The sequence below is a fragment of the Babylonia areolata genome, chromosome 1 (genome assembly GCF_041734735.1).
Source record: "Babylonia areolata isolate BAREFJ2019XMU chromosome 1, ASM4173473v1, whole genome shotgun sequence".
In the NCBI taxonomy this organism is placed as follows: Eukaryota; Metazoa; Mollusca; class Gastropoda; order Neogastropoda; family Buccinidae; genus Babylonia; species Babylonia areolata.
In genome coordinates this window covers 60,912,150-60,925,306 of record NC_134876.1, presented here as the reverse complement: position 1 = coordinate 60,925,306, position 13,157 = coordinate 60,912,150, and the positions used below count along the sequence as shown (strand labels likewise).

At 39.5% G+C, this 13,157-nt stretch overlaps 1 protein-coding gene across 1 annotated transcript; it reads right to left on the bottom strand.

Annotated features, from left to right (window-relative positions):
- Positions 1 to 313: 313 nt before the first annotated feature.
- On the bottom strand, positions 314 to 12,932 carry LOC143284905 (uncharacterized). The gene is made up of 4 exons (XM_076592047.1): positions 12,812 to 12,932; positions 9,971 to 10,325; positions 8,691 to 8,868; positions 314 to 8,427 (listed from the first exon to the last, which is right to left on the bottom strand). The coding sequence occupies exons 2-4, from the start codon at positions 10,319 to 10,321 to the stop codon at positions 4,979 to 4,981; spliced, it is 3,978 nt and encodes a 1,325-aa protein (XP_076448162.1). The 5' UTR covers positions 10,322 to 10,325; positions 12,812 to 12,932; the 3' UTR covers positions 314 to 4,978.
- Positions 12,933 to 13,157: the final 225 nt, after the last annotated feature.

Sequence of the window (13,157 nt, the reverse complement as noted above, 5' to 3'; positions counted from 1 at the left end):
AAACAGAACTAAATACTGTGTGAATTAATTACAACTGTATTGTATGGTCCAGTGTGGTCAGCTGGACTTTGGTGAACCATGTCAGACTGTTTTGTATCCTTCCATTTAAAACCAATTAACAGAGAATAAAAACACTCAAAAAAACTTTGATGGTTGATTTCAAATTTATTGAGATGAACCAGACTTTTTAAACACATACATTACCCTTCATCCATGGGATGAGTATTGCCTCAAGATAAGAATAATTCTCCATCTTGCAATCTCACACTTCTGACACCTCTGCCCCCCCCCCCCCCCCCCCCCCCCCCCAAGTTTGACTTTTTTTCAATTTCTCTCTCTCTCTCTCTCTCTCGTTATGATATTAATGCATTTTCTTGAAGTTTCAAGTACCATTTACATATAAATTCTCACTTTCTCATGAAAACATGCACACCATCAACAGTCCAATTTCACTCACTGGCAACCCAATCAAATTTCACAAGTCAAAACAAGGCCGCACGACAGACAGATCATCCAGAACCCTATGGCTGGTTTGCTACTGACAACAATCTCTGGGGTGAACATCCCTGGGTGTAAAACTTTTTTTTCTGTGGGCCAGTTACTTTTCAAAAGTGTTGTGTTCATAAAGAGACCAGGTTAAACTAGTATACTTAATGGGGCATGGTTGTTAAAGACCACTGACCGTGTCTAATGTAAGGATCTAACATCTGAAGCTTCTGCACCATCATTTTCACTTCTCGTTTTTTAAAGGTTTCTTTGACTGAAGCTCTGAGTCACAACCAGTAAAATCTAAACACCTGTATAAAGAACAGAAGTTTATAACTTGGAATGGCATGACAGAAGTAGCTTTAAGAAAAACAACATTGTTTTAATCACTCTAAATTTTAGTAAATATTTACTGACCTAGCAGAAATAGAAATAACAAAATCAATGTGAGAGTGGAAGGAAAAGACCATGAACAGTGAAAAACCCATGCCATCGAAATTTTCTTTCTTTTTCACACACACCCTAAATATCCCATCTTAATAACAATAAAACGAGTCATCCAAACTGATTTTCTTTAGAAGACTGAGTGGTTTCTTATTTCTTGCTAAATTATTGTCAGTAGTTCTGTCACATGTAAAAAAAAAAAAAAAAAAAAAATTGATTTGTGTGTTCTTATTTCCTACTGCAAAAGATTCTTTAGATATGCTGAACTTGAAATTTACCCTACTTCTCAGTAATCAATGATGTTGAGCCCACTGGCAATGTGGCTGTTCATATCTCAGTCAAGCCAAACTTCCTTTGAACACTTTCACAGACACATAACAAGTCATGTTCATGTTCTTCTACCTACAGAGCAGCACAAAGTTTTAAAACTAAAATCAGCATATCAAAAGTGGCAGCAAATCATCATTTGGTGGATCAGGATACAAACAGATGCAAACATCAATAGCATGCAAGTAAATCAAGCTATGGTATTCTGTGTCATTCTCAGCTGTGATTTGGTAAAAAGAAAAGAAAACGAAGTCCAGAAATTTGTCATTCTACTTGGAAAAAAAATCATACCTGTAAAAAAATTATTTCCAGAGACACTGGTCTTCTCACACATAAATTACATAAATAGTGTGATAGATCTTTTCGAAATCTCAAACAATAATAATATTCCACACGATTCCGTGAAAAATACCAAAAGCAATGAAAAACATTACAAAACACACACAAAAAAACCTTCCTGACAAATATTTTCAACAAAAGGAAACCTGCAGCACCAGAGGCATACCACTGGTACAAACATTCCTAAATGCAATATTGACATCATATACTGACAATGTCAAAACTGGTGCCAGGTCAAGCTGGTAGTGTTCCCCTGCTGGCAAAATTATGTGGCAAAAGCAGCATCCTAACATGTACTCAAATGCTAGCTAAATTGCAAGACTTAAAAAGCTAAAATATATAATTCATACAAAGCCTAACAAGGGGATCAGTGCTTTTTTTTACTTTTATATATATATTTTTTTTATAGATATAAATTTTGACTGATAGTGATAAAACTTCATTTAATGTTCTTGCAAATGGCTGGTGCATGACCAAAAGTCCACAGGTTTTTTTTTTTGTTTTTGTTTGCTGAATTCAAATGAAGCAAGACAGCACCAGTAAATTATCCTGCATGATCAGTGTATTCTGTCACAAGAGATACTGCTCAACTGACCAATACAGCAAAATAAAATGGAAAGATACACATCCATGATCTTAGAAGCAGCCATGCTACTATTGCTAGAATGCTTGAAGCACACAAAGCTGCTAATTCATCACACAAGTGTGATACTTTTTTTTAACTTACAATAATTCAGTACATGTAATACTTGAATTCTAGCGCCAAATATTCTACTCGTACTCGAAAAACACTGGTGATGCCCACTTAGGAATCAATTCCATCTACATTCAACACAAGCCAACAACTGTGAATTGTCTGACAAAGGAATCCTGGCATTGTGATAACTGACAGTCAGCCAGTAGGATCCTCTCTTTTAGTAAGGCGTCAACAACCAGAGTGGAGTGGTGGATTAGTGGTAAGGCATCTGCCTAGAAGGTGAGAATCTGAGCGTCCAGGATTGAAACCCATGTTTGCCAAAATATTCTCCCCATCTGAAAGACCTTTAGTGGTGGTCTGGGAGCAGGATGAATGATGAACACCTAATTTAGGCAGCTCTCGGTTGGCTCTATCCTGGAATGCAGACTGTTGTACAAGTGACTCCATATTTGTAAAGAACTAAGGGCTTTGTTTCTGACTGAGGACAGGTGCTGCATAAGTATCGGCCAACTAAGGGCTTTGTTTCTGACCAAGGATAGGCGCTAAATAAGTATCGGTCAATCAATCAAATCCTGCCTATGTCTTTCACTAGTTCAAACAAACTTCAATGGCAGACATCCCGCCAACAGCGTACTTATTATTATACATCTTCCCTCCCCCTATTATTTCCACCCTCCTGGGCAAAAGCGGCAACATAAAGAAAAGTCACATAGTGACATACACTTTTGTATGACCATCAGTTACAGATTTTTTTCCATTTGACAATGTTGACCATGAGAATCTTCTATGCTGGTGAAGCAAACATTGTTTAATGTTGGGCTTCATAAGAATCCGGATTTTCGGTGAAAATGGTATATAAATTAACAACAACAACAAATTATACAAGCTACAATCTAGTCAAAAGTATGAAACCATGTTTTTCTGCAAGGAAATTGACTGAGCTTTCTATCAAAAAGCATTTTTTTAAATCAAGCATTGTACAGATCATGATTTTAAGCTGGTTGAACTATAAAGTATATTTCAGCTTGGTAATTTCATTTTTCTTGATCACGCAAGACATGCCTTCTTCAGTTTCATTAAAGTAAATAAACAGATGAATAATTAACACGCATGCAAACACAAAATAAAACCCACCAAATGAAGTTCTGGTGTCCAAACTGTAACTGAAAGAAAATAACACTAAAAACTATCAAGACTACATACATTTTTAGGAGAAAAAAAGTGCTATTATTAAAGTCCCTAATGCCCCCTTCCTCCTCCACTCCCTCTGATATGCTCTTGTCATCGCAAACTGCCTTTTGAATGTTCCCTTTCCCATACCCACTCACTTGGCCACACACACCACAATGCCCATGAAGTCTTTCAACATTTTATTTTTTACCCCACGAAATGTTAAAATCTGTCTAAAACACATAAGAATCCATGTCCAGTATAATCTGGTCATGTAACAGCCTTCACCTTTGTGAAACACAGCATAGGCAGCTTTCCATTGCTATGTGTGAGTTACTTCACTTCACTAGCCATATTAAGACTGTGCTCATGTTTATCAAAGATAGAGGTAAGGTTTTCTGGGTTTGACAATAGTTATGGTACCATGGTTCTATTTCTGGCTGAAGGAAAATTCAGTAAAGCCCAATGATGGGTTAACCCACCATGTAGGCAATGTGACCGCAACTACAGTACGACAGGCCAACACATCATGTAGGTTGTGAACAGGTAAGTGCTGACCACAGAAATAACCATCCCAGGAAAGAGGGGAGGGAACCTATGAGACAATCTGACACAGTCTGAGAGCACCAGAATGCTACCACATTAAGATGGGCAGCAATAATGTCAGTGTTTATGTTGGGTGACTGATTCAAACTTACATTTGGACTACGGACTTGGCATTCAACTGATTGAGCCAAAAAGCACCCACTAAGAAGTGGGAGAAATATAGAACCTTGATAAATGTTGGTGACATGAAAAAACATATTTCAACCTGGAATCAGTGTAAAAAAAAAAATTAAAAAAAATGCATGACTGAAACTGCTTTTAGCAGAGAACAATGAAAGATATATATAATTCACAGAGGGTATGCAGAATATAACCGTTACACAAAACGTTACACAAAACAAAGTGGACACAACAAACGCATGAATGGAAACCTTGGAGTTGGACCCCTGTGATTTTGTAACTTATCAGAAGCTCTGCCTCTTGCAATGTAGTGGTGTTCTCAACCTCAGTGACAACTATCACAACCCAGCAACTTCCCAAAGCTGCCAGTCAACGATGATTATCAGGGAGATATTGTTTTTCTCACAGACTTCAGTTACAATGTCAACACAGTTCCCCAATATAGTAGACAACAACTGATTATGTGAAAAGTATGGTTGCTTTTACTGTTTTGAAGTTACAGTGTTGAGGAGACCTATTAGACACAGTGTACACAGTCACCAATGATAGGCTAAAACAGTAAGTGCACAAAGTTTACACATCAAGAATTAGAAAACGAAACAATACCATATCTTGTACTTAACAAAGTGATTACCACTTACAACCACAAAACAAAAACACAAAATCATTATCACAAATACATTCACAGATTTGTTTTGAACATTAAAATAAAATAAAAATAATAATAATAAATATTATTGATAATAAAAATGGAAGAAACTTTTAAAAGGGTGAACAAAACATGTGCTTTTAGACAGGACTGGAACTTTCTGTCTTTGAAGATGACGGGGACCAAGTGCTGTCACTTTCGTCACTATTATTGTACTGGTCCAATAACTGCAGAGTTGTTGGTGGGACTGGTAAATCAGCAATCAAAACAGTTCTGGTGTTTTCTTCAGATGAACGCCGTCTTGTTTCGATCCTGTTACGCATGTTCCCAACCTGCATTGTCCTTCGTCCACTGTTGTAAACCTGTGCATTCTCTCCCCCCTGACCACCCGCTGACACTCCCTGAGCATGAGGACCACTGCTGTCTTCAACTCGTCTAGTCATGTCAGATTCAACAACTCTTCGCTCACTGCCTCTTCTCCCTTCTGTCTCAGCGGCTAGAGAATGTCTTCCTCCTCTACTGTTTGTTGTCCCATTGTTTGTTGTACCAAGGTTTTCCGTCACATTACCTGTTCTCTCCAACACATCTGCTCTGCTGAAAGTATGGCTTCTTGTGCTTTTTCTAGGAGACTCTGTTGACCATCTTTTCCAGACACAGGCTTCATTTCCATGATGATTTGTGGGCAGTGAACTACGTGAACTCATTGGCGCACTGGGGTTTGATGCTTGAATATCAAAGTGGCTGACTGCATGCCCTACTTTTCTGGATTTTTTGTTGTTGCCGTTTGGCATGGCTGACCCACTTTCTTTATGACTCAAACTACTGCCATGTCGGGCCTTTTTGGCTGGTGAATGGTTCCCGGACTTGCTTTTCTCTTCCTTTCCTTCCTTCAGTGCCATGCTTGACTCATTTTTCATCTTAGTTTTGCTGGAAGGACTTTTCAGTTTCTGTTTGTGTGATCCCCCTTTCTGCTTACGTGTGCCCTTGCCACTTTTCAAATTCACAGATTTTGATGGTGAATGACTAGTTGAGGGCATGCTGCTTTGCCTGCTATCTTTATCTTCATAAACCTGGTTTATCCAAGTTTCAGTCTCTCGAGAGGAAACCTCACTGTTGGAGGAACTGTCCAAAGACCTTACCTTCATTCTTCTCTTGAAACACACATTTGAGTCACTGTCTTCAGATGTGTCAGAGTCACTGCTGGAATGATCAGGTGGTGTCTTGCTTGGTTTTCTATGAAGAGCTTTCCTTTTTCCACTGGGACTCGCTTTCCTTCGTTGCTTTGTTTCGTGGTGTGCAATATTTTCTTCAGAATCACTGTCTGCAGACTTGTCTCTGCTGCTATCATCATTGTGGTTTGTCCTGCTTATACTACCAGTGCTTCCAGTTCTATGTGCACTTTCATCATCACAAACACTTCCTTTATCAGACACATTATCTGTTTCAGCTACAATGCCATCACCAGAATGTTCTGCATTGAAATTTGGTGAGTTGCACTCTGCATCAGAGTCAAGCTGAGATCCTGGTTTTGGGGTGGAGTCATCTGCAGGTATCTCATAGTCTAAAGACGTAGTATCAGAAGAACTTTCCCACACATTCCGTGAAGTTTCTGGACATAATTTCTTTTTTCCTCCCCTATCATTGGACAACCTTTTGTGGTCAACTTCTGATTTCTTATCCAAGGCACTGTTTTCATCCTCTTTGTAACTCCTTGGTAAAGGACGTACTGCATCTTGCTTCCAGTAGTCACAGTAACTATCCCCAAGTCTTTTCTCACTGATTCTGCTGCCAGAAGCAGTGTTTTCTGTTCTGATGCTCTGAAGATGACTGTCTTCATCACTTGTAGAATCCTGTCCAGCAGGAGTTTCTGAAGGAATGGCATGAGGTAATGCACACTCTTCCCACTGAGTTTGGTGGTCTGTGACATCGCCTGGTGAATGATTAGGCAGTCTGGCTCCCTCATTAACATCAGACATGTCTGAACTCAGTCCCCTTTCCTGAAACCCTCTGGAATTGTCTGAGTGAGTGTAATCTGGAGTTTGTTGGTAATCAGCATCAACACTGTGTCTTGACTGGTGTCTGTCTGCAGAGACTTCTGAGAAACTGCCTCCATCTTGTGATTGGTCCTCATCATATGGGCAGTATGTGCTAGTGCTAGCTTGCCTGCTCTGTTCCTGAGTATGGGAAGGACACTGCATAGGGGTGACACTTTCATATTCATCCAATGCTTCCCCCAAATCACCCCCAGGACTTGACCAATGATCATGATTAGAACCCTCATCACCACTATGCCAGTTTGGGGCCCAGTAGTTGTGGTGTTCAGGAGATCCATTATCCAAACCATCATCACTTCTGATCCAATCATTGTTATCTGTTAAATCCTCATGTGTGTGATTACTTGAACCATATGATTGACTACTTTCAGCCCGAGCATGCTCTGGGCTTCTGGATGAACTCCTTCCTCTTATCGTACTAGTGCTTCTGGATTGACTTCTGCTGAGTCTCCCACTGTTCTCACTAGAACAACTTCGGTAACTTTCTGACGGACTTCTTGATGGACTGTACTGTTCTCTGGAACTGGAGCTTCTCGATCGGCTGTATCTTTCATGATTGTCTGTGTTAGGTGGACTGTTGCTCCTGCTTCTCGATCTGCTTCTTGATCGAGGTTCTGCATGGTGGGATATATAGTCTGTCTGAAAATTTGCATAAATCCAGTTTGAATAGTCTGTGTTCTCCTGTCCACTGTATGAAGAAGACTGATACTGATGAGAATGTGGAGCTGATACAGATAACTGTCCTGTCAAGTAGTCATGCGTAGCTTGAGTCCTTTGTAGGGCTTCCAGCACTGATGCCAACATGCGGTCTTGATTTAACGACCGTTCCAAATGCTGTCCAAGGTTGTGAGCCTGTTGATCTGCACCTGTGTCATATCCTCTGGTGGCTTCATCAGAATTCCAATGTGTTCTGCTTCTATTGGAGACAGCAGGGTCTAGGGGCTGGTATTGGTGTGCAGCAGTGTGATCTTCATTATGGAGATGGTCACCAGCATTTCCTTCCACAAAAAAACCAGTATAGGAAGGATCGCTAGAACCGTCCCATGTTTCACTCTCATCAGAAGAGACATACCGGTAAACATTCATTATGTCAGCACCTTCCCCATCCACTTCACCTCTCACAGATGCATCCCTTGCAATATGGACTGTAGGACCATCAGCCCCGCCTGGATCACGAGGACCAAACACTCTTCTACTGTTCTGACTGTTATTGGCTTCGGACACCCATTGCTCTGCTTCAGCAACCAACTCGTCTAATGCAGAGTTAGCATTCTCATTTTCAGTGGTATGGCCTCTAGTGCCTAAGGAGCAAGACTGCCTTCTTGAAATAGGAGCAGATGAAGCACTGTCACTCCCAGACAAAAGACGGGATGAAAATGACTGAATTTCTGGCCAGCACTGATTAAGAGCTGTTGTCAGTGCATTAAAAATTTCCAGCTGCTCTCTGATGGACTGACCAGGCAAATGGGCAGCGTTTAATTTTGTGCTAATCCAGTGCATAACCGCCTGATGTCTATATAGATCCCTTTCCAAATCTGAAACAAAATTCAAAGACAAACATTGAACATTGCACAGAAAAGTCATGTATTTCAAATTGTTTACATTAAAGAGTCCAGCTCGCTCTGTCACAGTCTTCTTGTAATTTTACCATTCAACGACAAGTAAACTAGATAGTTTCTCATTTTATTCCCCTTTTTCATCACTCTAAAGTAACTGCAATTTCAGCATTAAGGCAAACGGGCATTTCTTTCTGACACTGGGACAGGACATATATTAAGTTACGTTACTGCCATTTTACCTTTAACTTTCATTTGCAGGGATGCAAAGCAGTCATGATTCTCAAGCTCACAGGCAGGAAACTGCAGCTGGCATTTTTTAGGACACTCCACACTGCGGTACTGACACTCTTCAGTGTGAGCTTGCAGGTCAAAAGCGGTGGTTTTCAATGAACAGCCTTGGTGAGGACAAGACACAGGCTGAAAGACACAGAAAAAAGTCAAAAGAATAATAAACAACTTGACAAAGTCTTCCATTTCGACAGTAAGGTCAGAACATGCCCATGTGTGGTTGTGTGTTGAGAGCCACTCACATTCTTTGTTGTCAGCAATTTCTCAGTTACAGTTTTAAGAAATTCATTCACAAATCAAGAGTGGGTTTATACAGAGCATGAAATCGTGACACTGAATGACTGATCATGAATATAATACAGCTACTAAAATTACTATTACCAGTATTTGTGTCTTCAGTTTGTGTTGAATCAACTGGCAAATATTGATTAAATAAAAAAATAATATGTTATAGAGCTGCATCTTTGTTAGTCATTACTTGTGGGACTGTGCGTGAAGAGTGTCTACCTTTCATCACACAAAATAATATAGAGACACACACTTGACCAACTGATCCCGGCAAATGTTACTGTTTACTCTCAGTTTGCGTGCACTACTTTCAAGTCAGCTATATACAGGCAACTGTAAGTGCACTGACAGACATACCAAAAGTCAGCAAAACACCCAGTGACTGCAGAGATCCAGTATTAGTGATGAGTCTCAACTGGTGGATATCATGATGCCATGGGACGGGTACATTGAATGGAGATAGAACAACAAGACTTTGACACTGTGGGTGTGTCTGATTTTAAATGTGGCAGTAGTGGTAAACAAGTCATTGTCAACAACGCTGATTAACTGCTTTTATTTGTTTAATGAAGTGGAGGACAAACCAGCAAAAACAAAGAAAATTTTTTTTTTAAAGGAAAACACAACTAAACAAAAGGGCAGATTCAAAAAGAACAAAGAGAACAATCATCTATCAATGGTGTCTACTTAAATACAATATATAAACCATCATTATCATGATCTTTATCCACAGCAGAAATGCTAAATTATAACTACAAAAAAGGCAGGAAAAACACTTAAGAAATATATATATATATATATATATATATATATATATATATATATATATATATATCATAATATTGCATATATTATACATGCAAGTATTGACAAAATTGTACATTTACTGCTTAAAAAAAATAAAGAAAAATAAAAAAGCAGAAGGCACTTAAACAGCTCTTACCCTGAAATCACAGTTCTCAATGTGTGAAGGAAAGTTCTCCTTGGCAATGCTCTTGTCGCAACCTGCTTCCTTGTAGTCGCAGTCCATAGTTAAACTGTTCAACACATTCAGTACCAGTGGCGGTGCCGCTCTCAGTAGATGCAAAGTGGATGGACTTCGACATGTAGGACAGGTGGGGTTGCTCTCCAGCCATCGCCTGATGCATAATTCGCAAAAAATATGATGGCAGGGACACATGCGAGCCTCGTGCAGCACATTCAAACATATGGCACACAGCAGCTCAGAATTGGGCTTGGGGTTGAACTTGCTCACTTCATAAGTAATGGATGCCATGCTTCCAGGTTCCAACATGAATCTGAAACAAGTAAGAATAAATTCATACATAAGCCCACAACAGCATTAGGAAATAATGCTGACAGTCTATCAAAGTTAATGTCCAAGCATACTGCCTTTTGCACGCAACACACACACACACACACACACACACACACGTGAATGCACAAAAGTATCCTCTCCCAGTTTCAGTTTTGAAACGACTATGAGTATGAGCATCAATTTTGGCAATCCTGACTTAAGATATTCGTATAAGAATGCACAATATATATCTACTTGGGATTCATGATGACTGGACTTGTAGCCTTGATGAAGGATAACCAATAGACACTATTTATTTGGATTTCTCCAAGGACCAGTTCTATTTGTGCTGCTTATCAGTGGCCTTCATGTATATACATATAAAAATTTTGACTTCTTTACTTAATCATCTTAAGAGCTGTTTATTGTTTAAGTGCTCTGTGTACACCTTGAATAGACTTATAAAGGCAAATTTATTCCTATTTTCTCTACCTATCATTTTACTGCAAAAAATCTGCCAGAAGTACAAAATTAATGGCACAGGGTAACAAAGTCAGGTACAAAATCTTCATAAGTCATAAAATTGCGATTTTCTTCAAAAGTCATAAAATTTCTGTTTTCCTGAAGACTTTCTCCAGACCACTATCATTATGATTATGATTTATTATATGTGCATATTTACATTTGATTTGTTTTTCTTTGAGTTTACCCATAATACTCTTTACCAGTGACCCCGGATTTCATTATTCTAGGAATTTTGACCAGGGGGTTGAAGTGCCCTTCAGTTTTTTTACCAAAAGGTGACATTGACTAATCTTATAGTTTTGTTATACCAGCAGCCCACCACTGCACCAAGCAACAGCACCCAACAGTACCAACCAGCCACATGGATGATAGTTTTCCATCATGCACTGACTTTGTGACTGTGGCACCAGTCGACAAACTTGGTGTGGAAACCCCAAATGAAATGTCCTGTCTAAAATTGGAACTATGGGAGCATTCATGGGCTGACTCAGGAGAACCTGTCTGACAGGTTGGTGAAGGCTAGTTTTTCATTCACATGTTACTGTCATGTATTGTACTGAATTACTATAACAGATTTCTCTGTGTGAAATTCAGACTGCGCTCACCAGGCTGAGCGAGTCACTACACCCTTTTTCTCTGCCTGCAATTTTGTTTGTTTTCCATTCGAAGTGGATTTTTCTAGAATTTTGCCAGGGACAACCCTTTTGTTGCCATGGGTTCTTTTAAGTTTTATATGTGTTAAGTACATGCTGCACATGGGACCTCGGTTTATGGTAACATCCAAATGACTAGCGTCCAGACCACCACTCAAGGTCTAATGGAGTGGCAGAAAATACTGGGCGAATCAGTGCACTCAGATTCTCTCACTTCCTTAGTTCCAAGGCAGACGCGTTACCTCTAGGCCATCACTCCACATTGTGCAGAGTGAAAAATTACCATCATATCACAGACAAAACATGTTTTTATCTGAGGCAAAGAAGTATTTAACAGCATTCTGTAACATGCAGTCATAAAATGCTTTGACTGAATTGTATTTTAAAACTGGAAAGGCAGATGATGAAGATACTAATAACCACATATGATAACAATACTGTAACCCTGAAAATGGCACACAGCTCACTGCATTCCAGCAAGCCTGTGTTACACCCTCATGCCTGAATCATTGAATGGGATACCGAATCTATAGCCTCCCATATCAGTAGAAGCTGTACACTGCCAGAAATGCTATCTTTGGAATTTTTGTAATTTTTATAACATTGCATATATCTGGTATAAAACAAAATTGTTCTGCCCTTACATTATGCATTAAAAAAAAATTCTTTAAATGTTTTAACAACGATGTGTCTCTGTGTACAAATAAAACAATTTGATCCCTACATTTGGATCAATACATTGTGGGCGCCATGAAGTTGAACAAACCGGCCTGCCCAATGGCAGCCGTATGTCGGCTCTGGCCAGGTCGGCAGCCTGTTGACAGTGCTGTGCAAATGACCACGTGTTTGAAAAGCCCTTTGAGCTTGGTATCCGATCGATGATAGCCGCTAAGTGTCCATATCATTCTATTCATCTTCGTGTCATCTACAAACATATGTATACATATATTTTCTATCACAACACGAAGGCCACTGATAAGCAGCACAAATAGAACTGGTCCTTGGAGAAATCCAAATAAATAGTGTCTATTGGTTATCCTTCATCAAGGCTACAAGTCCAGTCATCGCGAATCCCAAGTAGATCTGTGACACTACTGATACACATGCGACTAGCTACTGATGTACATATCGACAATGACTTGAATGAGTGACATGTTAATGATCGCTTTGATACGACTACTATCAGTGGAATGATGCCGGTCGTATAAAGAAGATACAAAACGTCAGATCACTTGTCAATTCCTCCCCTCAACCCAAACTGTTGTGGGTTTCACTTTACAAGAATTTTTTTAAAAAACCACTAACTTACCGTCATCACAAGTCAACAAACAATGCAATCGGTCAGCATTCGTTACAGGCTCCTCTCTGTCCTCTTTCTTTCTCTGGATCAGAACGGAATTCGTCGAGACTTCTGTTTTTGTTTTATTGAGTTGTCTCCCGCAGTCACGTGACTATTGTTTTCCGGAAGTAGGCTCGGGAACTTAGATTGAATTTTCCGTGTGCTCCATATGTGAGCAACAAAACTGTTCTTTTGACGATGAAATATAATAAATCATACTTATCACACGGACATAAAGTGTACCAAGTATAATCGGGCAATATTAACAATTTTGCCCGTCCACTCTTCTGTGTTGAAGTCAGAATTACAATGTACC